The sequence below is a fragment of the Chrysochloris asiatica genome, unplaced genomic scaffold (assembly GCF_000296735.1).
Source record: "Chrysochloris asiatica unplaced genomic scaffold, ChrAsi1.0 scaffold00266, whole genome shotgun sequence".
Lineage (NCBI taxonomy): Eukaryota > Metazoa > Chordata > Mammalia > Afrosoricida > Chrysochloridae > Chrysochloris > Chrysochloris asiatica.
In genome coordinates, this window is record NW_006408784.1 from 3,159,300 (window position 1) to 3,186,465 (window position 27,166).

Consider the following 27,166-nt stretch of genomic DNA (forward strand, 5'->3'; position numbering starts at 1 on the left):
AACAACAACAACAAAACATTTCATAGACCCCTTAGTCACTAAACCAAGCTTTTAATTATTGTATAGATATATAAACATTCATTTATGGTGTTAAAACTAATCACCAATTTTAGTTATAGATACACATGACTGTAATTTTGAGAGACGCAGACTTGATTTAGTAAGCATGAATAGAATTGGAGTTCTGAATTGAATCAAAAGATTTCCTGAGTGGATTTGTTTACTTTGATACTTGGTTTATAGAAATATAGTGGTCTTGGCTATTAGTGAAACCAGGCTTCAGTTTACTCAACAAATTATTTAGTGAATGATACAAATTGAATAATGTGATGGTTTATGGCTTAACACATACTTAAAAAAAAAATTTAGTGGCTACAGTCCATCTATTTAAAAGTAATTGTTTTTTTTTTAATCAACTTTGATTCAAGTTGTTTAGTTTAAGTATGTAATATTTGATAGGAAATAATTCTAAAATATACTTACAAGGTTTGTTTAATGGACAGATTGTAAAACAAGCATCTAAACATGCATACATCGAAGTGAGTAATTGTGAGTGTTGTACCTTTCAGAAGAGTTGCTGAGGTGATATAGTTACTGTTATAGGGAAATTATTTTTTGGAAGTATTGTAAAAATCTCAAGTATATTTTCTTAGAATATAACTGGCTTGACTGTGGGTTGTTGAATTAATTCCAACTCATAGTGACCCTATTTCCAAGACTGTTAAACTTTATGAGAATAGAAAGCCTCATCTTTCTCTCATGGAGCACCTGGTGGATGCGAACTGTTGACCTTCTGGTTAGCAGCCCAATGTGTATCCCACTATGCCATCAGGGCTCCTTTCTTAGAATATTTTGTTGTTGTTGTTGTTAGGTGCCATCGAGTCTGTACCGACTCATAGCGACCCTATTATGCACAACAGAACGAAATACTACTCAGTCCTGGGCCAACCTCACAAATTTTTGCCATGCTTGAGCCCAAAAATCTTCAGTATGAATATTTCCCAACTATATTCTTAGAAGATTTTTTTATGTGACAAAAGATCAATTTTAGTAATATAAGTACTATGTTTTGTTTAAAGTGAAATTTTTCTTGTGTGACTTATAAACCGATTCTTACTGTTATTTGTATTATTGTTACTTGCATTATTGCTTGAAGTCAGCCATAGGAGGAGTGCTTATGACATGGGAATAGGTGAGCACTACAAATCAAGAGCTCTTGTAGCATAGTGGTTGCAAGTTGGACTGCTAATCTCAAGGTCAGCAGTTCAAAACTACCAGCTGTTCCATGGAAGAAAGATGAGGCTTTCTACTCACATAAAGATTTATAGCCTTGGAAACCCTATACAGGGTCACTATGAGTCAGAACTGACACCATGGCATATAACCAGCCAACCATTGTTACGTGAAAGGAGGGCCCCCCCCCAAATGTTTTTGGTATTGGCAGTTTCATTGATATAAAAGTGTATTGATTCAACATGACTACTTTGAAGAAGAAGCTCTGGTAGCATAGTGGCTACAAATCGGGTTGCTAACCTCAGGGTCAGCAGTTCGAAACTACCAGTTGTTCTGCAGGAGAAAGATGAGGCTTTCTACTCCTGTAAAGATATACAGCCTTGGAAACCCTGTACAGGGTCCCTATGAGTCGGAATCGACTCCATGGCACATAATGACAATAATGCTTTGAAGAGAGTCCTGGTGTGTGGCACTGTGGGATAAAGCACTGGACCACAAGGTCAGTTTGAACCACAAGGTCAGCTCCTTGGAAACTCTATACAGGGTCGCCATGAGTTGAAACTGATTCCAGGGTACTTAACAACAAGAGGAATGCATTGATATTTACATTAAAATCAGTTTGCAGTCAATTCATAGTTAATGTGTGAAGTATTTTACTTCTTTAAGGTGACTCTATGATCTTCTGATTAATTTTCATTTGCTTCAAAGGAACTTTCGCTTTTATATTGTGTCTCTAAGGTCATATTTTGGACTCCTGGTGTGGCACTGAACTGCAAACCACAAGGTTGACAGTTCAAACTTACCAGCTGCTCCTCAGACACCCTATACTATGTTTTTGCTATGAGTCTGCTGTGAGTCGTAATCAACTCAACAGCACTTAACAACAATAACAACAAGGTCATATTTAACCACCTGCAGCTTTTTTGTAGAATTTAAGAGCCAAGAGACTTACAATGCTTCACCCAAATGTGCTCTGTTAAAGCAAGAACAATTGTACATTCCCAGTGTAGAAAAAAACATACTGTGAGGAAATATCAGAGCCTGTAAATAGATGAAATTATTTTTAAACAGTTGTTTGCTTTCTTTGATTATTTGTCATTGGTATAGGGAAATGCAGCTGAGCTAAGTGATGTCTAAGGGATGAAACTGGTAAATGAATGTGGCTGTGTTCCAGTTACTCTTACTCTACATAACATCTCAGAAGCAGTAGCGGTCACTGAGGCTTTGGTTGGCAAATGAGGACCTTCTCTGTGGTTCTTGTGGTGTATGGCATCCTTGTTTTCCCTTGCTGCTGTTTTGTTTTTTCCCCTTTGTCTCAATGGAAAGCATTAAATCTCTAGTGTATTTTCCGTTGAGGCAAGCATTTGACAAACGTTTGAACTCCTTCAGGCTTCCAGAAGTGTTTAGTTTGTTTCAGCTGTGACCATGGGCAACAAAAAATGCATTTCCTGGTATTGAGTCTTTCGTCAAATTGTTTTATCCCTGACCTTGTGATAACTCATGTAAAATGTTTGTATTACCTAGTTTTTTAACTGATAAATTATATCTCCCATGGGATAAATAAATAAGCCTTGTAAACTAATTACTTGAAGCATAACTGAAGAGGTCAGATATATGGGGAATTATGTTCCATTATGGGTTCAATCTTTTCCATATTTGATGTTGTTAATTACCCAAGAATCTCTTCTTCCAGGAACAGAAGTAATCATTAAAATATTTATGTGGTGGTGGTGGTGAAATGCCATGGAGTCAGTTCCAACTTACATCCACCCTGGACAGGGTTTCCGAGGCTGTAAATCTTTATGGAAGCAGAAAGCCTCATGTTTCTCCCGCAGAACTGCTGGTCATTTCGAACTGCTGACCTTGAGGTTAGCAGCCCGACTCTTAACCACTATACTACCAGAGATATGTAGGATCTACAAGGTACTTTAATCAAGTGATTTAATTCATCCCTAAATACACCCTTATAAAATGTCTGTTAGTAACTGTATTTTCCAGAGGACACATTTAATCACGTACCTAAGATAGCAGCACAGGGTGTATGTAGTAAAACCATCTCATGTTTTTTTACTATAAAGCCACAGTGTGCTCTCAATAGACTTAAGTTTTTGATCAATCAAGAACCAAACCATTTTTCTGTTTTTATTGTGTATGTTTATTTTCTGTGCTTTGACCTTATCAATAACTACAATTGAGAATATCAGGTCTGGATTGATACAGAAAGATAAATGGGTGAACTGAGCATATGTCTTAATTGGTTCCATAATATGCTTAATGGAGAGAGGGTTGAACAAAAATGATGTATCTTAAAGTTGAGCTTCTTAATGACCTCACTTTACACCACAGTTTTCAAAGTGTGAAACAAATTCATCTGCTTAAGACATTATTAACACATTAAGGTGACATTTGTTGTTATTTCCCTGAGTGATTTCCCAAAGGCAGCCTGTTGTAGTTATTGTTGCTGTTAAGAGGATTGAGTCAGTTCTGACACATAGCAGCCCTGTATAAGGCTTATAAGAAGCGGCTGGTGGGTTTGAACCACAGACCTCGCAGTTAGCAGTCCACACAAGGGCTCGATAGTAGTTTTGTAGTGAATTGTTGATAGGTATCAGAACAGTCTTTTTCTGGTGTTGTTCCAAAGGTAACTCCTACTGCCCAGAACAAGTTTCTTCCATGTCAAGTAGCTGCTGAGTCAAATTCTTGATTCTTGTGCTCTCTTTTCTCTGTATTATGAAGGATAAAGGTATGAGTGACCAAAGTAGAAGAAATTTGACTCCAGAGTATGAGCAATAGAAGTTTTAATTTGGTGTGTCTTAGTGCATCAATGTTAATCCACAAATTACATCTTTCATTTGTGTTACTCATTCATTTATAAGTTTAGGTAAGAAGACAAAACAAGCAAACATAATTTAGGAGGAAGTGATATCTAAACTGTAGTTAAAAGCTGTGTAAGGGCTTGTCAGGGGAAGAAAGGGAGAGAAGTCTACCAAAGAGGATATATAGAGCAGCTTGGTGACGAAAGAGCATGGTGAATTAGAGGAACCAAAAGGCATTTTGTTTGTTTGGCCTATAGAGTGTGAAGGAGCTGGAAAGGTTTAAGATGATGATATAAAGGAGCACTGTAGCATAGTTGGAACTGACTTGATGGCACTTAATAACAGCAACAACAATATAAAGGGAAGCAAGCGCCAGGTCAGATAATAGGCCATATTATATTAAGACTTTGGACTTTATTCTGAGGCATAGGAAATTGGTGAAAGTATTCTTTATATTTGTTTTGTTCTTTAAAGCTGTGAAAAGATTAGGTTTGTTGGGTACCAATTCTGATTGAACTGACATTGTACAGCTAAGGTAAGCAAGTACAATGTATAGTGCTTCCAAGAATTCTGATCATGCCTCTCTGTCACTAATCTATACCATTCATAATAGCCTCTAGTTTCTTTCCCACCCCTCTGATTCATAATTACCTGTTTTTCTCATTTCTCTTGTTTGCCTACTTAACCTAGATCCCTTAGACAGCTAATCCAGTAGTTATATAAAGTTACCTGTTTTACCTTTCAAGGATGAGGCAGGAAAGACAGCACATTTGGTATAGTGTTAGCATTTTGGTATACTTGATTTTGTTATTTTTATACATCTGTGACATGTGTTTATGTCCTGTCATTTTTATTAGATAATATTTACATTTTTCCACATCTTAAAACTTAAAAATAATTCTTTATAAATATTTTTCATGACCACATAATATTCTTGTCAGTGAACTAAACAAATTTCCTAACGATTGCTATTACAAAGACTGCTGTGATTACCTACAGTTTACTAGGTTAAAAGTGAAAATATTTTAGGTTTTTCTTCTTATTATTATTACCAAATAAATGTTCAAAAGAATTGTGCCAATATATGGATGTGCCCATTTTAGTAAGAGAGGGCTTCAAAAATTCGTGGAATACATGGAATTAAAAGATAATAGAATTTTTCCTCAAACTTTTTGAATCCTCCTTATACTTTTCTCAGCATTGATTTTCATTACTTTTGAAAAAATGTTTATTTAATGGTGAGAAATGACATCACATTTTTATGACATTTCTGAATTATTTTGTGATTGGTTATATTTCCATATGTTTATTAATTGCCACATTTTCCTTTCTTGAAAACATTCTGTTTTTGTTTTTCCTTTGCCTGTTCCTACATTTGGAATGTTGGTATTTTTCTTATTAATTTTATAAGTTTCTCAGTAATACTCTTATTTATAGCATTCTCTTTGAATGTTTTTATAAAGTTAGCTATTATAGTTAAAAGTCTGAGAGTTTTGTTTTATAAATTTATTGATGATTTCTTTGTAAGGGTTTCTTTTTTTTTAACCTTTTTGTAATTAAAAAAAAAAAAAGCCTTTGTCCTGGAGAATTTTTTTTTAACTGTTTATTGTGAATTGAGTACAAGTTTATAGACAAGATCACCAGTTTTGCAGTCAGCAATTTCTGTACTTTGTTTCAGTATCAATGATTGGAATCCCCTCCATACAACCATAGTTGCCCTGCTTCCTCCCCGTGGTTCCTATTTACATTACACACTTTGTCTTCCTGTCCCTTCTCATCGCTGTCCTTAGATAAATGTTGCCCTTTTGATTTTGAATAGTTGACCATTCCATATTTTACTAGTGTTGTGGCCAACCCCACCCCCACCCCCATATGCCTACTAGATACTTGACCGGAAATTGAGCCATGAGGATGAATTCCTTCTCACACCTTAGAAGTGTCAAGGGCCATACATAGTCTTAGGTTCCGCCAGTCTTTAGAATGTTATCTTTTTAAATTAGCTAATTTTCAGTTTCATTAAAACTGTTTATTAAATCTTTGGCTTTCTCTTTGACTTGTGATTTTTTTTCCTTCTAACTTTACAACTGCTAACCACAAGTTTGGTGGTTCAAATCCACCAGCCACTCCTTGGAAACGACACAGGTCACTTTGAGCCCTGACTCAGTGGCACTTAACAACAACAGCAGCAGCAGCAGTTCTACCATTGTCTGAGATCTTGCTATGTACTAGGCACTGTTTTTTTGTTATTTTTTAAGGTTTTTATTGTGAATTGAGTCAAAGTTTACAGGGCAGATTATCAGTTTTACATTCAACAAATCATACACCTTGTTTCATTACAATGATTGTAATCCCCTCCATGTACCATCAGTTAACAGAATTTCTCTGTATTCATTTTAGCTTTTTTTTTTTTTTTACACTCAGGCATGTATAATAATCTATGCCACCAAAGGGCACATTCTGCAAGTCTGCCTCCTGGCCGCCAGCTCTTTGTTCCCAACCTTTGCATTCCAATCACCAGTAATGAGCAATACATCTTGATTGCATGTTTGATAGATTTCAGATTGAATAAGTTGGTAGAATTCTTCTATTTCATCTTCATTGGCTTTAGTGGTTGGTGCATAAATTTGAATAATAGTGGTATTAACTGGGCTTCCCTGTAGGTGCATGGATATTATCCTGTCACTTACAGCATTGTACCTCAGGACTGATCTGCATATGTTCTTTTTGACGATGAATGCAACACCATTCCTTTTCAATTTGTCATTCCCTGCATAGTAAACCATGTGGTTGTCAGATTCAAAATGGCCAATACCAGTCCATTTCAGTTCACTAATGCCTAAGATATCAGTGTTGATGGTGTGTCTGTCGTGCTGTGGTGGATTGAGTTGCTGTGATTCTGAAGGCTCTGCCACCGGTATTTTAAACAATCAGCAGAGTCACCCACGGTGGACAGGTTTCAGATAAGCTTACAGACAAAGACAGACTAGGAAGAAAGAGTGACGAACTACTTCCGAATCACTAGTCACTGAAAACTCTATGAATAGCAGAGAAACACTGTCAGATACAGGACCGGAAGGTGGGAAGGCACTCAGAATGCGACTAGGATAAAAAATGCCTCCTTAAAGTAGAGTTGACCATGATGATGTGAATAGAGTTAAACTCTGGGGAGAAAAGCGCACAGAACCTTCATTTGCTGATGGGCCACATCTCAAAATGAAGAGAAACAGCTGTAAACATCCATTAAAAATCGGAACATGGAATGTACGAACCACATCCCAGTAACCAACAAAAAATCCTCCCCACCTTTTAATATGGGTTCTTTTTCTTAGTCTTTTTTTTAAAGTTTTTATTGTGAATTATTTGGTTTTATATGGGAGAACATCAGTTTTACATTCATCCTATCGTATTTTGTTTCATTGCAATGATTACAATCCCCTCCATGCATCATCACATAATCAAACGATACACCTCACCAGCCCACCCTCCTGGTTGTCGGCACACAGCCCTTCTCTCTCACTGAGTACCATGTCCTATGCCACTCCATCTGTCCACATCATCATCTGTCTCCATCCCTGGCGTCACTGCCTCTCTGGGTAGGGTCACACTTTCTGCTCTTCTCACTTGGTGGTCCCAGGGACCTCCACTCCTGGACTGCAAAATCAATCACTCCCCTCCTTTTGTCAAAAAACATCTACCTCTACATTTTCAACCCTCACAGTCAGTCCTGATGGCAATTATTCACTTTTGTACCTTAAGAGTCTTTTCCCCATTTTCTTTCGCCAGCCCGGCTCCAACAGATTGGAAATCATTCAGTGGAGGTTCTATCTACCCCTGCCCCGTCTGGAACTAGGCTCCCTTTTGAAAGCTTGTAAGCCAGTCACTTCTTGCCTTTATAAACCCCCCCCCCCATTTTGCATAACCAATGTCTAAGTAGCCCATCCCTGTCAACCCTGTTTACCGAGAGGGTGTGGGTGATCCTTGCTATAAAGATTTGTTCCCCTTTTTGAGCTACTACATCCATATGTATAGGTAAAGTTCATCAAATTGTAGTGGGTTACTCTTTTTTTTTTCCCTTCCTACTTCTTTCTTCTTCTAGTCGAGTTCTGATCATCCAGCCATCGAAGCCAAGTCAAGTGTGTACTATCTGCAAGTATGAGTGTTCTTGTACATCTCCTCTCATTTCATATCAGCTGGATGCTTCATTCTCCGCTCTAGTCCTCTGTGACCATGTCACTGCCTCTGGGCCCAGGAGTCCCTGTGTCTTGCTATAACTGTTGGCCATCCAGGTGTCCTCCCCGGTTCACAGAAGTCTATTTAATGTGGTTGACTTAGATCCCAACTTCATTGCTGTTTTTTCCCCCCTCTTCTCCTTATTGGTGACCAATGTGGTCACAAGCCAGACCACATGCCTGCTCGTGTATTCCCATGAGTCTTTGTCTTGGAAGGGAGTTTGCTCTGATGGTTCCGACCACTTGCCTTGATAGCTCCCGGATGAACAGCTTACTTGTTCTTGTACCAATTCAATCATACTACCATTGTTTCTGATTTTTCCTGCTGGTCTTTCTTCACAAAGTATCTTCTGTTCTAGCCACTCCAGGCTAATCTGCTTGTCCTTTCCAGTGAAAATTTCCCACATCTGACAATTCTGGATGGGATTCTTGTTTCCACCTATGGTCTTATGCAATGTACAAACTCCACAGGAGGTCTCTTGCACTGGGCCATTTCTAGCCCCCTTTAAGGTATTCCAATCAGTTATAGGCTGAAGAAGGGCTTACAAGCTTTCTATTGTGATGTTTCTGACTAGTCCTGGCTGATCCTCCGCCCCCGCAAGTGTCTATTTCACAATGATAGGCAAGGGAAACCAAGATTCAAAAGATAGCCAAGCATCTTAACATTATTCCCATCTTTTAACCCTTTTCAAACCGTGCCTCAATCCCTGTATCCGAAGCCCTGTTATTTCAGGGTTGTGCATACATCATCATTTTCCTCTGCCCTGCTTAGCCCATGTGAACCTGTCTAACTGTTTTCCCATCCGCCTTATTCTTCTATTCCCCTCCCCCTTCTTGTGTGTTGCCCACCCACCCCCGCCCCCCAGCATCCAAGCTTTCCTGGGTCTATTCCCTACCCTGTGCTCTAACTTCCCCTCCCTCTGCCCCCTCTTCTCATCCCATACATTCCAGTGATCAGCAATTATATATATAGTTGGGGTTTTTTTTTTTACCCCCTTTGGGGTAGGTTCTTTTGCTTAGTCTTTTACAATAGTGGCCTTATGCAGTATTTCTCCTTTTGTGACTGGCTAATTTCACTCAGCATAATGCCCTTAAGGTTCATCCATGTTATGTGGTGGCTTGCAGCTTCCTTGTTGTTCTTCAGGGTGGCATAGTATTCCATTGTGTGTATGTACCACAGTTTGTTTATCTTTTCTTCAGTTGATAGGCACATACGCTGTCTCCATCTTTTTGCTATTATAAATAGTGCTGCTATGAACATTGCTGTGCAATTATCTTCTCGTGTTATGGCTTGTATTTGTTGTGGGTAAATACCAAGTAGAGGAATTGCTGGATCATAAGGTATTTCTATTTCTAACCTTCTGAGGAAGCGCCATATTGCTTTCCAGAGAGGTTGGACCATTTTGCAATCCCACCAGCAATGCAGGAGCGTCCCAGTCTCTCTACATCCTCACTAGCATTTATTTGCATCTCCTTTTTTGATCTTTGCTGTTATTGTTGGTGTGAGATGATATCTCATTATTGTTTTGATTTGCATCTCTCTAATGCCTAGGGATCATGAACATTTCTTCTTATGTTTATTGGCTGCCCAGATCCCTTCCTTGGCCAAGTGTCTGTTCATGTCCTGTGTCCATTTTTTAATTGGGTTAGGCACTGTTTTAAGCAATTTACATATGTTATCTCATTTTTTTTCCTTCATAGAGACCATATAAGGAAATGGAGACACAGGGAGCAAATTTGCTCAAGATTACAAAGTTAATAAGCAGAACTTTATTAAGTATTACATATTGTGCTCTAATTATTTTCATTTCAGTATTGTTATCTTTCTTCCTGTTTTTATACCATCACCATCTGATCAATGATAGGATAAGATAATATCCATAGGCCCACACAGAAGACCAGTTAATATGAGTAGTATTTAAATTTACATACTAGCCACTAATGCCAGAAACATGGTCCCCATCATTGTTCTCATACCAAAGTGGAATTTCATTTTTATTTTTGTATTGCTATGATTTAAGGAGCAGTGATAGCTGTAGTGGTTACAAAGCAGGCTGCTAATTTCATGGTCAGCAGTTTTACTAGCAGTTCTACAGGAGAAAGCTAAGGCTTTCTGCTCCAGTAAAGATTTACAGCCTCAAAAACCCTATACAGGGTTGCTAATGAGTTGGAACGGACTCCACAGCACATAACCACCACCACCATCAACAGTGCCAAAGTGAAGAAATTGAAAATTTTTGTCCCACTTCTCCAGTCTGAAATTGATCAAATATGCAATTAGTATATATTAATAATTACTCGTGTTTGGAATGAGAAAATTGGAAAAAGAATCAGGAGTTGGAGGATAATAGCCTTAGGTATAGCAACAATGCCAGAGATGGACATGACAGTTTTGCAAGACCTACAACTTATACATTGCAAATAACCATTTTTCAACAACAGAAGTGGTGACTATACATGTAGACCGTACCAAATGGAATACACACAAATCATATCAACTACATCTGTGGAAAGATACAATGGAGAAAGCTCAGTATCTTAGTCAGAACAAGGCCATGGACTGACTGCGGAACAGACCATCAGTTTGCTCATATGCAAGTTCAGGTTGAAACTGAAGAAAATTAAAACAATTCCACAAGAGTTAAAATACAATTGCCTATCTAAAATGGGGGGGGGGGGGCAGAGTGGGGAGCTGTAAAGGCACAAAATAACTGGCTTACAAGTTTTCAAGAGTTTAGATTCCATGTGTGTTGGGGATGGTAATTTCCCCTCTGACTGGTTTTCATCCTGTCTAGATAGGTCTGGTGAAAGGAGATGGGGATAAGACTCTCATGATTCATTAGTGAGTAATTGTTATAATGACTAATTGTGATTGTCGCAACTGTAAAGGTAAAAGTTTTGTAGCAAAAAGGGGTAAGTGGTCCATCTTACAGTCCCAGAGTGGAGGACCCTGGAACCATCAAGGGAGAAGAGCGGGAGCGGAGTATGGGACCCTACCCAGAGACGTGACAATGCCAGAGATGGAGGCAGAGATGATGACATGGAGAGAAGGAGCAGCTGAGGATTGTAGACTCATGGAGGGAGAGGGGATGTATGCTGGTGGCCAGAGGGCAGGGTGTGCCCTTTGGCTGTTTGAATGATTGTATATTCCTAAGTGTGTTGGCATGCATCCAAAAAAAAACACCCAACAGTGGGAATAGAAGCAAAATACTGTTTAATGATGAAGCATGCAGGGGTTTGTAATCATTGCAGTGAAACAAACTGATGTTCTCCTATGGAAACTTATCTCTCAATTCACAATAAAAACTTTAAAAAAAAGAAAAAAACCAAGAGAGTCAAAGTACAACCTTGATTATATCCCACCTGAATTTAGAAAACATCTTAAGAATAGATTTGGCAAAAAAAAGAATAGATTTGGCACATTGAACACCAGTGATCAAAGACCAGGTAGGATGACCTCACACATGAAGAAAGCTAAAGGTAATTGAAAAGACAGGAAAGAAAGAGAAGACCAAAATGGGTGTCAGAAAAAACTGAAATATGCTCTTGAATGTAGAGTATCTAAAGCAAAAGGAAGATATGATGAAGTAAAAGTACAAAACAGATTTCAATGGACAACTTGACAAGACAAAGTATTATAATGCAATGTGCTAAGACCTAGAGTTAGAAAATCAAAAGGGAAAAACATATTTGGCATTTATCAAGCTGAAAGAATTGAATTAAAAATTAAACCCCGAGTTGTTATATTGAAAGATTCTATGGGCAAAAATTGAACAATTCTATGGCAAAATTGAATGATGCAGAAAGCATTAGAGAAGATGGAAGGAATACACAAAGTCACTATACCGAAGAGAATTTGTTATTATTCACCCACTTCGGGAGGTAGCATGTGATCAGGAATTGATGACATTGAAAGAAGTGTAAGCTGCACTGATGGCACTGGGAGGAAAAACAAGACTCCAGGTATTGATGAATACTAACAGAGATGTGCCAAAAAAAAAAATGGCACCAACCATCCCGCCCACAGCACTCTACTCAGCTGTGTAATTCATTGCAATAGCCGCACAATATTCAGAAACCATACTTAGAGTTATGGGATTAATTAGGGATGTTACAGTGCAGGATCAGAAATGCTCAGTGCACAGTTATTTCAGTCAGGACAGCCTCTCCTTCTCTGTGCCCGCAGGCAGGCCTCTTTCTGGTCCTCAGCCTCTGAGTCCCAGACCTCTTGGCCTCTGCCCGGTTCCAGTAATGTCACAAAGTACTTATATGGCTGCTGATAAATGCTCAAAGACACTATTCCACTATAAACCTCAGCCCAAAGGCACTTCTTGGCTTTCATTCCATGGATCAGCAAACTTAGCTCCCCCAAGTAAGTGCCTGGAGGCACTCCACTCTGTAAATGAGCCTCCTGCCTGAAAGCAGTCAAGTGTATTTGTTCCATGGACTGGGAAGCCCATTGTTCTGTCTTGTGCCCTGACTCTTGGTTCTGCTGTTGATGCTCCTCCTCTCGCATCCCTCTGATGTTACAGCTGTCTCTGGATCAAAGAGAGTCAATTCACAGGGATCTCAGGGTCCAAATGACATGCTCCATGCGTGACTCTTCTTCTATGATGGCTTGTCTTCCTTGAGATCCCCTGTTTTATTTCTGAAATGGCTCATTTTATACCCAGTAGAATGGCAAAATTGGCCAGTCACAATTAGGTCTGCTAACAGTCATTCACCACTGAATTATATAATCTGTTAGCATCTTTTGCTACCTTTTCTTACCCAGACCCATCAGGAAAAAGTCATTCAGTGGGAGTTTACTAAGACTATGGCTGGAAGAGATATTAAATAATTCATTGTATTGCAAGATGCTTCAGCACACTATAAGTGCTTACTAGTGTATCCAAAAACTGGAAGATGGCTACTTGGCCAACTGACTGGAAGACATTCATATCTATGACTATTCTAAAGAAATGCAATCCGTTAATTATCTTAACAATATTATTGGTACAAGTAAAATTTTATTAGAGATAATTTTTAAATGGTTGCAGTGGTACATCAACAGGAGACTGTTCGAAATTCAACCCAGATTAAAAAAAGGACGTGAAATGAGGGAATTTCATTGCTGATACCAGATGGATCTTGGCTGAAAGCAGAGAATTCCAGAAAGATGTTTAGTAACTATGTAAAGACATTTGAGTGTGTGGCTCATAACAAATTATGGATATTAGCAAATTATGGCATTATATCTTATGAGTTGTTTGTGTTGTGGATTCATCTTTCCCCCCTATTTTCTAATTATTTATTGCAATGTGAGAAAACCATTGATGTCACATTTATTTTACTGTTCCTTAAAATTAGTTATTCTTAGGACTTTCTGAAGACTCCTTTGTATAGACAATTATTTTATCTTTTACTGATGATCAGATCTCTTGCTTGTCATGCAATTTCCCAACTAATAAAAAGATTGGAGATAGTGTACTTTCTTGTGGTTCAGATTTTCATAGAAATGTACATTATTTACTGGTGTTTTGCAATACATTGTATCTTACCCTAGTTCTTAAAATTTATTTTATAAGGAACAATCTTATGAAAGATTTTGGATTGATTTTTGTTTGACAGTTGAGTGTATCAGTTCAAGGAATTTGCTATTGCTTCACAGTATTATTATAGAAAAGTATTGAACTAGCACATATTTGTAATCTTTTAATTTGGTTAAAGTAGACATCTTAGTCTGTTGTGATAAGCTTAATGTTTCTCTGAGTTTCTTTTGGGTCCTTATTAAACTTAACTGCTAGAATTCCATTCTAGAGGGAAGAGGAGCAGAGACTGAAGCAAATATCTTTTAAGTCCCTATTTCTTCACTGTCTAGATTTCAGGTTCATAGCACTGGGTTTGGATGTGCATATGTAATAATATATAATCCTAGCAACTACAGCAGCATTCATTGCACATAGAAATATGGGTAGACAAAGACACTGTGATACTGTTTTATGTGAATGTCATTTAATCATCAGAAAATACTCTGAGGTCAGTTCGTAGGCTGTGCCCATTTAATAGAGTAGTGTCCAGATTTTTACAGCATATAAGTGTAGAGATAGGATTTAGGTCTAGGTCCTCTGCTGCCAGAAAACATACTCTACTACTACCCTGCCCTTCAGTGCATTTGCTTTTTTAATTCATGCTCTTAAGTGGATCTTTCTGACTGGTGAGTAGTCTGTTTACCAAGAAACAAGTTACTTGTAAAATAGAATTAAGTGTCTTTAGGAATGGAAAGAGAGAAAGATTGTGTGTGTATATGAGAGAGAGTGTGTGTGTGTGTGTGTATATATATATATATGAAAGGAGCTCTGTTAGCGTAGTGGTTACGAAACGGGCTGCGAACCGCAAGGTCAGCAGTTTGAAACTACCAGCTGCTCCGCAGGAGAAAGATGAGGCTTTCTGCTCCCGTAAAGATTTACAGCCTTGGAAACCCTGTACAGGGTCACTATGGGTTGGAACTGACTCGATGGCACTTAATAATAATAAATATATATATATATATATATATATATATATATATATATGAAAGACTGAGAGATACTCCCATCTCCTCTAGGACTTCATAAACTAATATTGATTACTGTTATTCTGAAAAAAAAATGATTTTAACTATAATAATAAGAACCATTGACATTCTAATTTTTATATGTTGTTGCTGCTAAGTGCCATTGAGTTGGTTATGATCCATAGTGACCCTGTATAGGGTTTCCAAGGAGCAGCTGGTGAGCTTGAACCTTGTCAATGTTATAGTCCAGCACATTAGCCCATAGTGTCATACCAGGACTCCAAATTTCATATGGAATCACATTAATTCTGCAAGTAGTTCGTTCATTGTAAACCTTACTTTAGAAATCACATCCTAAGTTTCCTTTTTAGTTTGTTTAAATATGCATAATACCTTAAACATTCATTCAGTAGCAAATAAAGAAAGAGTGACTTACCCACTATGTGTCAAGTACACTACTCCTTTTTTGTTCACCAGAACACACTGGGTGAAAAACATAGTGTTTAAGCTACTTCTGAGGAATTTGATAGATAGATGCTGAGAACTAATGCATTTTTAAATGCTTGTGTTATTGTTATTATGTGCCGTGGAGTTGGTTCTGACGCACAGCGGCCCTGTACAAGCTTTCCGAGGCTATAAATCTTTACGGGAGCAGAAAGCCTCATCTTTCGCCCATGGAACAACCACTAGTTTCAAACTGCTGACTGTGAGATGAGCAGCCTGATTCGTTACCACTATGCTACCAGAGCTCCTTAAAATGCTTGTGGAGCCCAGTGATGTAGTTGTTGTTGTTGTTAAGTGCCGTCAAGTCGGTTCCGACCCATAGCAACCCTGAACAGGGTTTCCAAGGCGGTAAATCTTTACGGGAGCAGAAAGCCTCATTTTTCTCCTGCAGAGCAGCTGGTAGTTTCGAACTGCTGACCTTACGGTTCGCAGCCCGATTCATAGTAGTAGTTGTCTTAATGGCAAATAATGAGCCCTCCCCCATTGATAATGATAAAAACACAATTTCCTTAGAAGGAAGTATTATCTAATTTCTTTAAGGCTAGACAATACTTTTTTCTGAGAGTCTCAGCAGTTGACATGTGGTATACTTGAGAATTGACTGAGTTTTCCCCCTGTATTTTGCAGACATGTCAGTAGGATTGTCATAATCCATAGGTACTACTTATGCTGTGATCCATAATTCAGGTTCTTGTTACTTTTCCCCATAGAATGTCTGAAACAGTGTTGAATATTGAGCACCCTCAAAGTGAAAGGCAGTTATTTCTAAGAAACTGCTTTCTGTGGAACCTAAGGTATATGATTTTAAAAATAAACCAAGAGGATATGGTAGAGTAGGGAATATCTAAGCAATTAGAGTCCTGGTGTGGTGCTATAGGATAAGCACTGGACTACTAACCAAAAGCTTGGTGGCACAAACCTATAAGCCATTCCTCGTAAACCCTATACAGAGTCGCTATGAGTCAGAAGTGGCTTAGTATTACTTAAAAATAACAAGCCTCCATCATGGATTAGTGACTGGGAAGGAAAAAATACATTTTTAAATCACATAAGGGATTTTTTTCAAATTAGCCCTTTTCTTCAGGGGAAGATTCCCTGACATAGTGCACCAATTAGGCTTTTCTGGGACAGAAAAAATGTTCAAGAGCCACTGTCATAGATAACACAAGAGGAATTATTTTACTAAAGCTTAATAGTAACTTTTTCCATAAACCTAGTCCTTCAAAAAAAAAAGAAAAAAGTTTTAACGTTTCTATCTTTCCAAATCTGGAACGAAAGCTGTCTTAATTTTAAAGTTTCTTAGGAAGAAACCTGTGAAACTTCATTCTGAATTCTTTCCTCAAAACTAAGAATGCTTGAAATTAGATTCTGTCATATGTGTCACAACTTAAATACCTCATTTGTGACTTTCCCCAATTCAGTTAGGCTTTCTTGCATTTTAACCTAGCTTTATTTCAAGGTTTGTCTGATTTTTGTTAGTACTTACTTTGTTGTTGTTGTTAGGTGCTGTCGAGTCAGTTTGGACTCATAGTGACCCTTTATAGGGTTTCCTAGGAGCGGCTGGGTGAGCTTGAACTGTTGATCTTGCAGTCTAGCATATTAACCCACAGCGTCACACCATGACTCTTTGGAGGCACTGCTATTACCTTTTTTTAATGTTTTATTGTGAATTATATGGGAGAAAGATGAGGCTTTCTACTCCGGTAAAGATTTACACCCTCGGAAACCCTGTACAGGGTCGCTATGGGTCGAAACCTACTCGACGGCACTTAACAACAACAACATATGATAGTTTACGTGAGAGAACTTTAGTTTTACATCCATTCTGTCATATCATTTCATTGCCATGGTTCCAATCCCCTCCATGCATCATCAACCGACCAAAGGGTATACCCTATAAACCCCCCCCTACATATTCCCCCCCCACCAAGTCTTCAGCACACAGTCCCTCTCTCTCTCTGGATCCAAAGTCCCCAGCCACTTCATCTGCTTCGTCACTCCATGTCATCGTCTCTGCCTCATCTCGGGCCTCACTGCTTCTCTGGGTAGGGTCCCAAGATGGTCCTAGAGACCTCCGCTCCTAGACTGGAGAGTTAATCACTCCCTTCTTTGCTATAAAACGTCTACCTTTACATTTCCAACCCTCACAATCAGTCCTGGTAATTATTATTCACTATTGTATCACAAGTGACCCATCTGTGTTTCATTTCATCAGCTCTGCCTAGACAGAATGGATAGTACTCACTGGAGATTCTGCCTTCCTCCATGCCCCCTGGCTCTAGGTCCCCTCTTGAAAGCTTGTAAGCCAGTCACTTCTTGCCTTTGTAGTCTGCTCCCCACCCCATTTTGGGTATCCAATGTCCAAGTTGCCCGTCTCTGTCTACTCTGTGTGTGGAGGAGGTAGGAATGATTCTTGCTGTAAGGATTTGTTCCCTCTTTTGAGTTAACTGCATCCATAGGTGTAGGTCAGGTTCATCAAATTGTATCAGATTACTCTTTTTTTCCTCTTCTTTCTTCTCCTGGTTGAGCTCGGATCATCCAGTCATTGGAGCCAGGTTAAGTGGGTACCATCTGCAAGTGTGGGTGTTCTTGTGCATATGGCCTCTCTTCCTATTGGCTGGTACTGCTGTTACTTTTGTTGTTAATTGTTGTTTAGTCAGTTCCAACTCATAGCAACCCTGTGTAGGGTTTCCAAGGAGCAGCAGGTGAGCTTGACCTGCTGACTTTGGGATTCAAACCGACTTTGCAGTCCAGCGCATGAACCCACAGTGCCATACCAGGACTGTTGCTTATGTTGGTAATTAATTCATAAAGTGGCCTACTTTGATTTTTTAATATTTATGTTATAGTTGGAGTCCCAGTGCAGTTTGTTCCAGAACAACTTAGTCCTATTCCTGTTGTCTGCTTTATTGGATTCATCACCTACTAGTAGTGCCAAATTAATTCCATCCTTCCCTCTCTCTTCTGTCTGTCTTCTACTTCCTCAGTACTTCCTAGCCAGTATTGGTTAGATCCCTCGGTTATATCCTAACCGTATTTTAATTTGGTTAAGACATATTCTAACTTCGAATGTACAAATGATAATTTCCCCTGCTCCTGCACATAAAAGGCTTTTAATTTGTTAATATTTAAATTTTCACTGATTTGTAATCTGTTAAATATGCTCTAAAATTGTTCCTTTATATTTCTTTTTACTAGTAATTTTTCATTTTAATGTGTTTTTTAAATATTTTTCTCAAATGTGGGAAACAAAGCCATTAAACTTTCCTTATTAAAATGCAAAGCCTAGTGTCTTCTAGCTTTTTGAAGAGCTTTTGTCCATTATATAATCTGTAAAGTAGCCAAGAGTTCCTCAGAAGCAGGACATCATTTAGATTGAAAACAATTATGGCTTGTGTGTAAAATAATGATGTGGCATAACCATTCATGGGATAGCAACCACAGTTTTACTTTAGTGGCAAAAATCCTTGGATGACTCCAACATTTCCTCTACCTTACAGGCTTTGCTAAGATACCCTAGAATAAAAATGCTTAGGTTGGTTGGATTCAATCAGGTAGATTGAATTAGTATGACTAGAAAGCCAAATGACACAGTTATGAGCATAGACCTTTTTATTTTTTTCCCAGATGTGACGGTGTAAACATACAGAAAATACATATTAAAGTTTAAATGCTTGATATTTGTGCAATAAATTGAAGCCTTAAAGAGAAAACATTTGATTTGAAAAAAAAAGAAATTCATTAGTTTTACTTAAGACAGCAAAATAGCAGCAAGTACCAAGACATTGTGCACTTCCTTAATTTTAAGACAAGTTATTTCATTGATATCAGAATCAGAAATGTAAAGACTGGCTTTCTTGAATACTTAATACAACTTGAGTCACTGGTTAGATAGGAACATATTCCCAACTTTACATCAGGGAAGAATTCTTTCATTAGTATCAGAAAATGCAGACCCTCAGATAGCCAGCATGACCACAGCAGTGAACATTAAGAGAAATGAAGTATTTAGTTTCCAAACACTTGCCACGGAACGTGAATAAGTCTTTACATTTGTGGTGGTTTCTTCCCTCCGTAAGGTAAGGGTTGTGCTTTGTTGAGGCATTTCAGAGAAATTATTTGGCATGCCACTAGTGATACTTAGAGTCATGGGTGTCGGGGATGATTTTGTTGAGCTAATGAGACTTGTGTTTGTAACCATTCCATTTTGGAGATGAATTGTTAGAGTTGCAGCAGCTGCTTCATGTGATTTGATCGTTTCTGTGGATGTTCCTTCTGGATAGGGCATGAAAGCCTTATCAGTGCTAGTAAAGGTGCTGTCTTTGCTTAGGGTGGCACCAAACGTTGTTTCCTTTACTCGATACTGTTGGGGAATTTTGGTCACTTTGGGTTGAGTTACCATACTCAGAGAGTTAATGGTGTCCACTGTCTGCATCCCACTAACAGTGAACAAACTAGAAGGAACTCCAGAGGGTGTGGGAAAGATGTGATGTTCCTTTAGAGAAGATATTTGGTTAGAACAGGGAGTCCCTATCACATGGGCTTTTGTTTCGGTCATCCACTTTATTAAGTAAGTAACATTTTGTTTGTGGTCACATGACCACCTATTATTGTAAAGGCTTATCTCTTGCAATAGTGAGAGTTGATCAAAAGCTTCATCTGGAATGAATGTAAACTTGTTGTTGTGCAGGTAAAGATGTGTAAGATTTGTCAGATTTATTAATGTTCCTGGAAGGATTTGTGTTAAGGAATTATTGGACAGGTCCACAATATGTAGTTTAGAGGGCATGTTGGTTGGAACTGTCCAAAGTTTGTTACTACTGAGGTTGAGAATCTCAAGACTTCTTAGTGTATTTTTAATGAGGACAACCTTTTCCAGCATATTCTTAGACACATCCAGATATTTAAGGTTCCACTGATACGCAGTATCAGATTTGTCAAGAAGTTTAATGTTGTTGTTAGCAGCAGACATGTTCCAGAGTGACCGGGGCAACTGAGCAGGCAGGCTTTCCAGCCTGTTGTTTGAAATGTCCAGGGTCCTCAGGTTGGTGTATTGGGTTAACTGGTTATGCAGATCAGTAAAATGGTTGTAAGAGAGGTTTAAATGTATAATATTCTCTTGCAGTCCAGATGGTAATGTAGTCAAGTTTCTGCCTGAACAGTCCACATGCCTGTGTCTCTCTGTGCATATACATTGGAGAGGGCAAATGCATAAAATACTCGGTGTGAGAAACAGAAGGATGAACAGGCAGGGAGACATTTTCAATATCTGATATTCCATCAAAGCCTGGAAATAAACAGATACACCCTTCTTTTAATATGCAAATACAATTTAGGCATCTGCATGGGTCAATTAGCATTAGGCAAAAATTTTCAATAAACCTCGTTGTTGTTGAGTCCTTTTATAATTGTTCCAGTGATTTAACTAACAAAGCTCCCCTTCATTTATAGTCTAATGCTTAATCCTTCATTTGGGGCTATGTGGTAGAGAGAGACTCTCTTCCCCCTACTCTCCTCCATTTTAATCCCTCCATTCCCCCCCTCCTTTTTTTTTCCACCATGGCCTGTCTGATTCATCTTCCCAGAGCTTTAATATTATAAAATAATATTTTCTGCAAATAAAAAGTTGGGATCTTAAGCTATTACTATTTTTGATAATATCCTTTCTAGATGGGAAAAAATGGCTGTCGTGTCTCTGATTTTTGTGTTTTTTTTTTAAAATCTCTGCAGTAATATAACAGTCTATGTGTATATAGGATGAAATTATATTTAGAAATTAAAACAGCACTTTGAAATTTCATCTTTGTCTTTTTCAGATAAATATATCCTTGTAAGACATTTTAAGGCATTTGAAAAATCCAGATTACCACCATACTTTTAACCCTCATATTTTACAAAATGATGTTTACCTGTCTATTTTGGTGTAGATTGTAAAGAAAAATGATATACATATTTACAAATATTAAAATTAATCTCTCAACTAATACTGCAGCAAATTTCTGGTGCATGCACTTGCTATTGAATACATATTCAATCCTAACATTCATTTTTTCTTCAAAAAAGAAGAGAAAAAAAAAATCTGAAGTCGGTCTTTTACTGATTGTAAAGAACAGCTTACCATAGTGTCGTCTTCAACGTCAGCGTCTCATTTCTCCGAGAAACTTAAGCTTAAAGGTCGCCTTGTTCTGGAGAGTAGGAGCCGTTTCTGGCTGTGGGTTGTGCTTGCCTGCTCAGCTGCATTGTGCTGCTGTGAGCCGAAGCTCTGCAACCACCTGATCAGTACCACATAGGAGGACTGCAGCGCTGCTACTGGTGCTGACTCAAATTCATTGCAAGGGGCACACATGCAACAAAATGACTTTTTTACAGTGTCCAATGTATGCATGTGTCTCAGGTTTGCTATAGGATGCACATTAACCTTGGCCCTTACTCCTTTTCTATGTATTTGTCTGAACTTGGGTTTCACATTTTAACATTTGTTTCATTAAGAATTGTTGGTTCTTTTTAATGCCTCTACTCATTTTTATTTATTTATTTATTTTGGCATGTTGAAATGAATTTGCTCTTCCACATGGATAATTTTCCTAGATATTAGTTGTTTTTTAAATGCCTGCCTTTATGTTCTTTTCTGAAATAGCATAGCTGTGTGCTGTAACATGTCTTCTTTTTAATATAATACAGTGTGTCTGATTTTGGTGTTCTCCTTCAACATGGTTTAATCAGCTTTTAAAATTCCATCTTCCCTCTTAGGAGGTACAGAAGTACTTAAATATGATTATTTTGTCTTTATCTTTATGATACAAGGGGATCATTTAACCCAGGGTTCACACAAGCTAGGCGACATTATGAAATATAGTGAGCATCTTGTTTTAAATGGTTAGTGTATATGAATGGTGTAATAAGCATTTTACTTTATGTCTTTTGGGTTAAGGAGTTTTTCCTCAGGAAACTTGGTTTGGATGAGGGAGTGGGTATGATATGGTTATTGTTTTTTCCAGACATTTCTGGAGTATATGAATGATCATTTGATTTTATATTTAAAAGTAGCAGTATCAGTTTTAGATTTGTGTGTGTGTGTTTTGATTAAAATGTTCAACAGTTTTTCTTAAGTGTATGGTTTTAAAATAACATGAAATAATGTAAAAAAGAAAACTTCGGTTGTGAGCTTTATAAAATAGATCAGATCTTTGATTGCTTCTGGTCTCTTTATCGGATTGTGTAGATGGTTTGCTTAAACTCAAATCTTGCTAATATCCAGATTAGCAAGTTTATTTTAGAAAAGAAAACAAATAAAATTGTGGTGTTTTCATAACCAAATTGTTACCATTTAGAAAACAGCAGTTATTTGCACATTATGAGTTAGAAAAATCTCTTTAAGCCTGGTTGCAAAATCTTTGTTTTTTAAATTGCATTTGCATTATTTAAGTTTTACTCCAAATAGAATTAGTATATTAAATTTAGAAGTTTATTAGAAAAGAAACTGTACTCATACTCTAGGAGTCTCCTTTTGTAGAAAATTAATGTTCCTCGAAGAATTAATCTCCATTTTAGAAATTTATTATTGATTAGGTACTTTATTCTCACTTGACTTTGAAGGTTTAGCCTTGGGCTCTTAATAAGCTCTTTCTATGGATTTCAGACGCAAGTCTTCAATCATAGTGTTTAAAAGTGTTAAAACTACAGCATTAGCAGTATTGACCCTTTGTGGCAATAGAGGATGATTGCTTTGACATGTAGACTTCTTGTTTTATCTAGTGTGTACACAACTGCACTTCATGGACTGTGACTGAGGGTGTCAGTTTACCAGACACTTAAAATCTCTGCTTTTAATTTCAGTACATCACTGTGGAAGTAGTCATCATGTTCCGTTATACATAACCATTGGTGGTTGGTGGTTATGTGCTGTGGAGTTGGTTCCGACTTGTAGTGACCCTGTACAGGGTTTCCGAGGCTGTAAACCTTTACGGGAGCAGAAAGCCTCATTTTCTTCCACGCAACAGCTGGTAGTTTTGAACTGCTGGTAGAATTGAACTGAAGTTCTCAGCCCAATTCATAACCACTACGCTACTTGTATTTAAAAGAGAGGAAAAGTTATTTCATTCATTATTGGATTCAAATGAATTTGGGTTCAGGCTATATCAGGATTAGATTCTGCTGTATGTTCTAATGTGATGGTGGGGACAGTGTTGCTGAGGCCTACTTGGAGGGCCTACCAGGTTGCTTCCTGTTATTAAAAGATTATTTTTATTAAATTCTCAAAAAGAAAAGGGGGAGGTCCTCTTAATATATTTGATAGCAAGCTATTTTTAGCTTAATGATTTAGAAATTGTGTTTAAGTAATAGGATACTATTATTCTGAAAAAGTCATTTTTATAGTTTGTTATAACTTGGATATTCAGAAATATATAAAATCTTGGACTGTGGCACATTAAAAGCTAATATTTTTTTAAAGACAAATCTGTCAAATCAGGAATTAAAACTATTTGTTGTTGTTGTGAAGTGCCGTTGAGTCGGTTTCAACCCATAGGGTTTCCAAGGAGCAGCTGGAGAGCTTGAACTGCCAACCTTGTAGTCCAAATGGCTTTGCAATCTGGCACATTAACCCACAGCACCACACCAGGACTCCATGCATTGGCACACACCTAAGGCAACTATTATTTTCTAGACTAAGCTATAAATGAATTAACATTTTTGTGTGTGTGTGAAACATAGTGACCTACGATATATATAGAGAGAGATTACCTCAGCATTGTGAAAGCTATGACCAATTACCTATCGGGAAACAGCTCAGCTGTCCGATGTTCATCAACAGTTTGTTACATTTACTTCTTACGTTGATGGTATTTGTTGTGCTTATTGAATAAGGAGCCCTGGTAGCACAGTGCACCATCTAAAAGCTTGGCAGTTCAAACCCACCAGCCAACTTCACATGAGAAAGATGAGGCCATCTGCTCTGGTAAAAACGTACTGTCTGGGAAACCCTAAGAAGCAACTCTCCTCTTCCCTGTAGGGTCGCTGTGAGTTAGAATCAACTCTGTGACTCTGGTTATTTGAGGATAAAAGTATTATAGTCCATTTTTGGTAATATGTTTAGCTTTTCAGACTTCATTTTCTGCTGAAAAAACTCAGTACTGAGTAAAATAATTTTAAAGCTTTTTTCGATATGGATTGCATCTCAATGTCAAGAAAACAAAAATCCTCACCACTGGACCAATAAACAACATTCTTATCAATGGAGAAAGGATTGAAGTTGTCAAGGACTTCATTCTTCTTGGATCAACTATCAACACTCGCGGAAGTAGCAGTCAAGAGATCAGACGACGTATTGCACTGGGCAAATCTGCTGCACAGGAACTTTTTTAAAGTATTGAAGAGCAGAGATGTCAGCTTGAGGACTAGGGTGCGCCTGACCCAGGCCATTGTGTTTTCAATAGCCTCATATGGATGCGAAAGCTGGACAGTGAATAAAGAGGATCGTAGAAGAATTGATGCCTTTGAGTTGTGGTGTTGGAGGAGAATACTGAGGGTGCCATGGACTGCCAAAAGAACCAATAGATCTGTTTTGGAAGAAGTGCAGCCAGAGTGCTCCTTGGAGGCCAGGATGGCTAAGCTTCGTCTCTCCTACTTTGGACATGTAGTCCGGAGGAAACAATCGTTGGAGAAGGATGTCATGCTGGGTAGGGTGGAGGGTCAGAGAAAAAGAGGAAGACCTCCAACGAGATGGATCGGCCAGGTGGCATCATTGATGGACTCGGGGGTGGCAGCGGTGGTGAGGTTGGCCCAGGATCGAACATTGTTTCGTTCTGCTGTGCATGGAGTCGCTATGAGTCGGTTCCGACTCGATGGCACCTGACAACAACAACAACAACAACAACAAGAAGCATGGCAGGACTGATAAGATAAGCATTATCAAATCAAAATTTAAATGAGATGGTCCGTCTATCCCACAACCCTTACTGTCTCTAGTGGTGCCATGGTTAAAGCGCTCTGCTACTAACCAAAAGGTTGGCAATATGATCCTTCCAGCTGATGCAGGGGAGAAAAATGTGACAAACGTCCATAAAGTTGTGTCATTCTGCTTCTGTATAGATTGTTGGTAAGTGCCATTGAGTTTGCTTCTTACAGTGTCTTAACAGTATTTCTTTTTGCTGTATGTGTTAAGTGCTGTCAAGTCGATTTTGACTCATAGTGACACTGCATAGGATTTCCAACTCATAGCAACCCTGTCAATGGGTTTGAACTGCTAACTTTGTGGTTCACAGTCTGGTGCTGATCATACAGCACCACACCAGGAGTTCATGCCCAGCCTTTCTGTATAAAACATTTTTCATATGATATATAAGTTAAAACAAAACATTATATTGTGGTTTGGGTGAAAGTTTACAGAGCAGATTAGTTTCCTGTTCAATTTATGGGCATTTCGTTTCATGACATTAGTTCCAGTTCCTTTAATGTAATAGTACTTCACGTCCTCCCTGCACTCCTGTTTCTATTCACCCATCTTTTTTGCCCCTACTTGCCTTCTGACCTTTGTTTTGGGGGTAAATGCTACCCTTTGGTTCTGAGGAGCACATTACTCATTAGTGTTATTGTTAATATTGTTTTACTGATTGACGTAGTCGATGGCACTTAACAACAACAACAAATGATAGGCTGAAAATTGATCTCCAAGAATGGGTTCAGTTCCAGATATGAAGGGTATTTAAGGGCCATAGCTTTGAGAGTTCCACCAGTCTCTGTCAGACCAGTAAATCTGGTCTTTTTTATGATTTTGAATTTTTTTCTACCTTCCGCCCCCCCTGTCCAGAACCCCTCATTGTGATCTGGTTAGAGCAGTTGGTAGTGGTAGCCAGGCACCATCTAGTTCTTCTGGTGTCAGACTAGTGAAAGCTGTCGTTCATTTGCTCCATTTTTCTTTTAGACTGTTTGTTTCTTTGAGTCTTTAATTTTCTTCACTCTTCTTTGCTCCAGATGAGAAGAAACCAGTAGTTGTATCTTAGATGGACTATGATGTCCTTTTGACCTAGATATTCTCTAAGACTAGAGTCTGAAGCCCTCACATCCAGTGACTCAGTCTCACAGGGTGTTTAAATGTTGTCTAAGAAATTTGTATAACTTTACCTTCTGTGGTGGTGGTGTTGATGTTAAGTGCCGTCAAGTGGGTTCCGACCCATAGCAGTCCTGTATAGGGTTTCCTAGAAGGCCTGGTGAGTTTGAACACCACCTTGTGGTTCAAACTGACCTAGAGGTGTAGCGCCTATCCTCTAACACCACACCAGGACTCCTTATCCTCTGTGTGTTCTGTTGTATTCTTGGATATATTTGGTGCTATTGTGTGCCGTCAAGTCAGTTCTGACTCGTAGTAACCCTGTATAGGGTTTCTGAGGGTGGTTGGTAGATTTGAACTGCTGACTTTACAGTTACCAGTTAACACGCCATTGCTTATCTTACAATGTCACACAATGCAACACACAAAAATATGCATATAGAAATACCCACTGCTCATGGGTGTACTCCATACACCAACGCACTCCTGTTCAGCTTATATATCTACCTATATATCCATTCATAAATTGTTACAGTTATTGCAGATCATGTGTGTAATAGTATTTACCACCATTACCTTATGGATTGCCCATTGTGGTCCTTTGCTTTGGTCATGTTATGCTAATCTCCGTCTGATTGTATATATTGCCTTTTCCTTCACCCAAGTTAATGTGCATCTACTGGAGGACTCCTGGTATGGCACTGTGGGATAATGTATTGGACCACAAAGTTGGTTTGAACCACAAGGTGGTGGTGTTGTTAGGTGCCATCGAGTCGGTACCTACTCATAGTGACCTTATGCA

General features: G+C 38.3%; 2 protein-coding genes across 3 annotated transcripts in view; one reads left to right on the forward strand and one right to left on the reverse strand.

Annotated features, from left to right (window-relative positions):
• Positions 1 to 27,166, forward strand: part of NF1 (neurofibromin 1) — a 307,052-nt gene that overhangs the window by 195,007 nt on the left and 84,879 nt on the right. The window lies entirely within an intron of this gene.
• Positions 18,915 to 21,647, reverse strand: OMG (oligodendrocyte myelin glycoprotein). The gene is made up of 2 exons (XM_006874226.1): positions 21,436 to 21,647; positions 18,915 to 20,604 (listed from the first exon to the last, which is right to left on the reverse strand). The coding sequence occupies exons 1-2, from the start codon at positions 21,436 to 21,438 to the stop codon at positions 19,276 to 19,278; spliced, it is 1,332 nt and encodes a 443-aa protein (XP_006874288.1). The 5' UTR covers positions 21,439 to 21,647; the 3' UTR covers positions 18,915 to 19,275.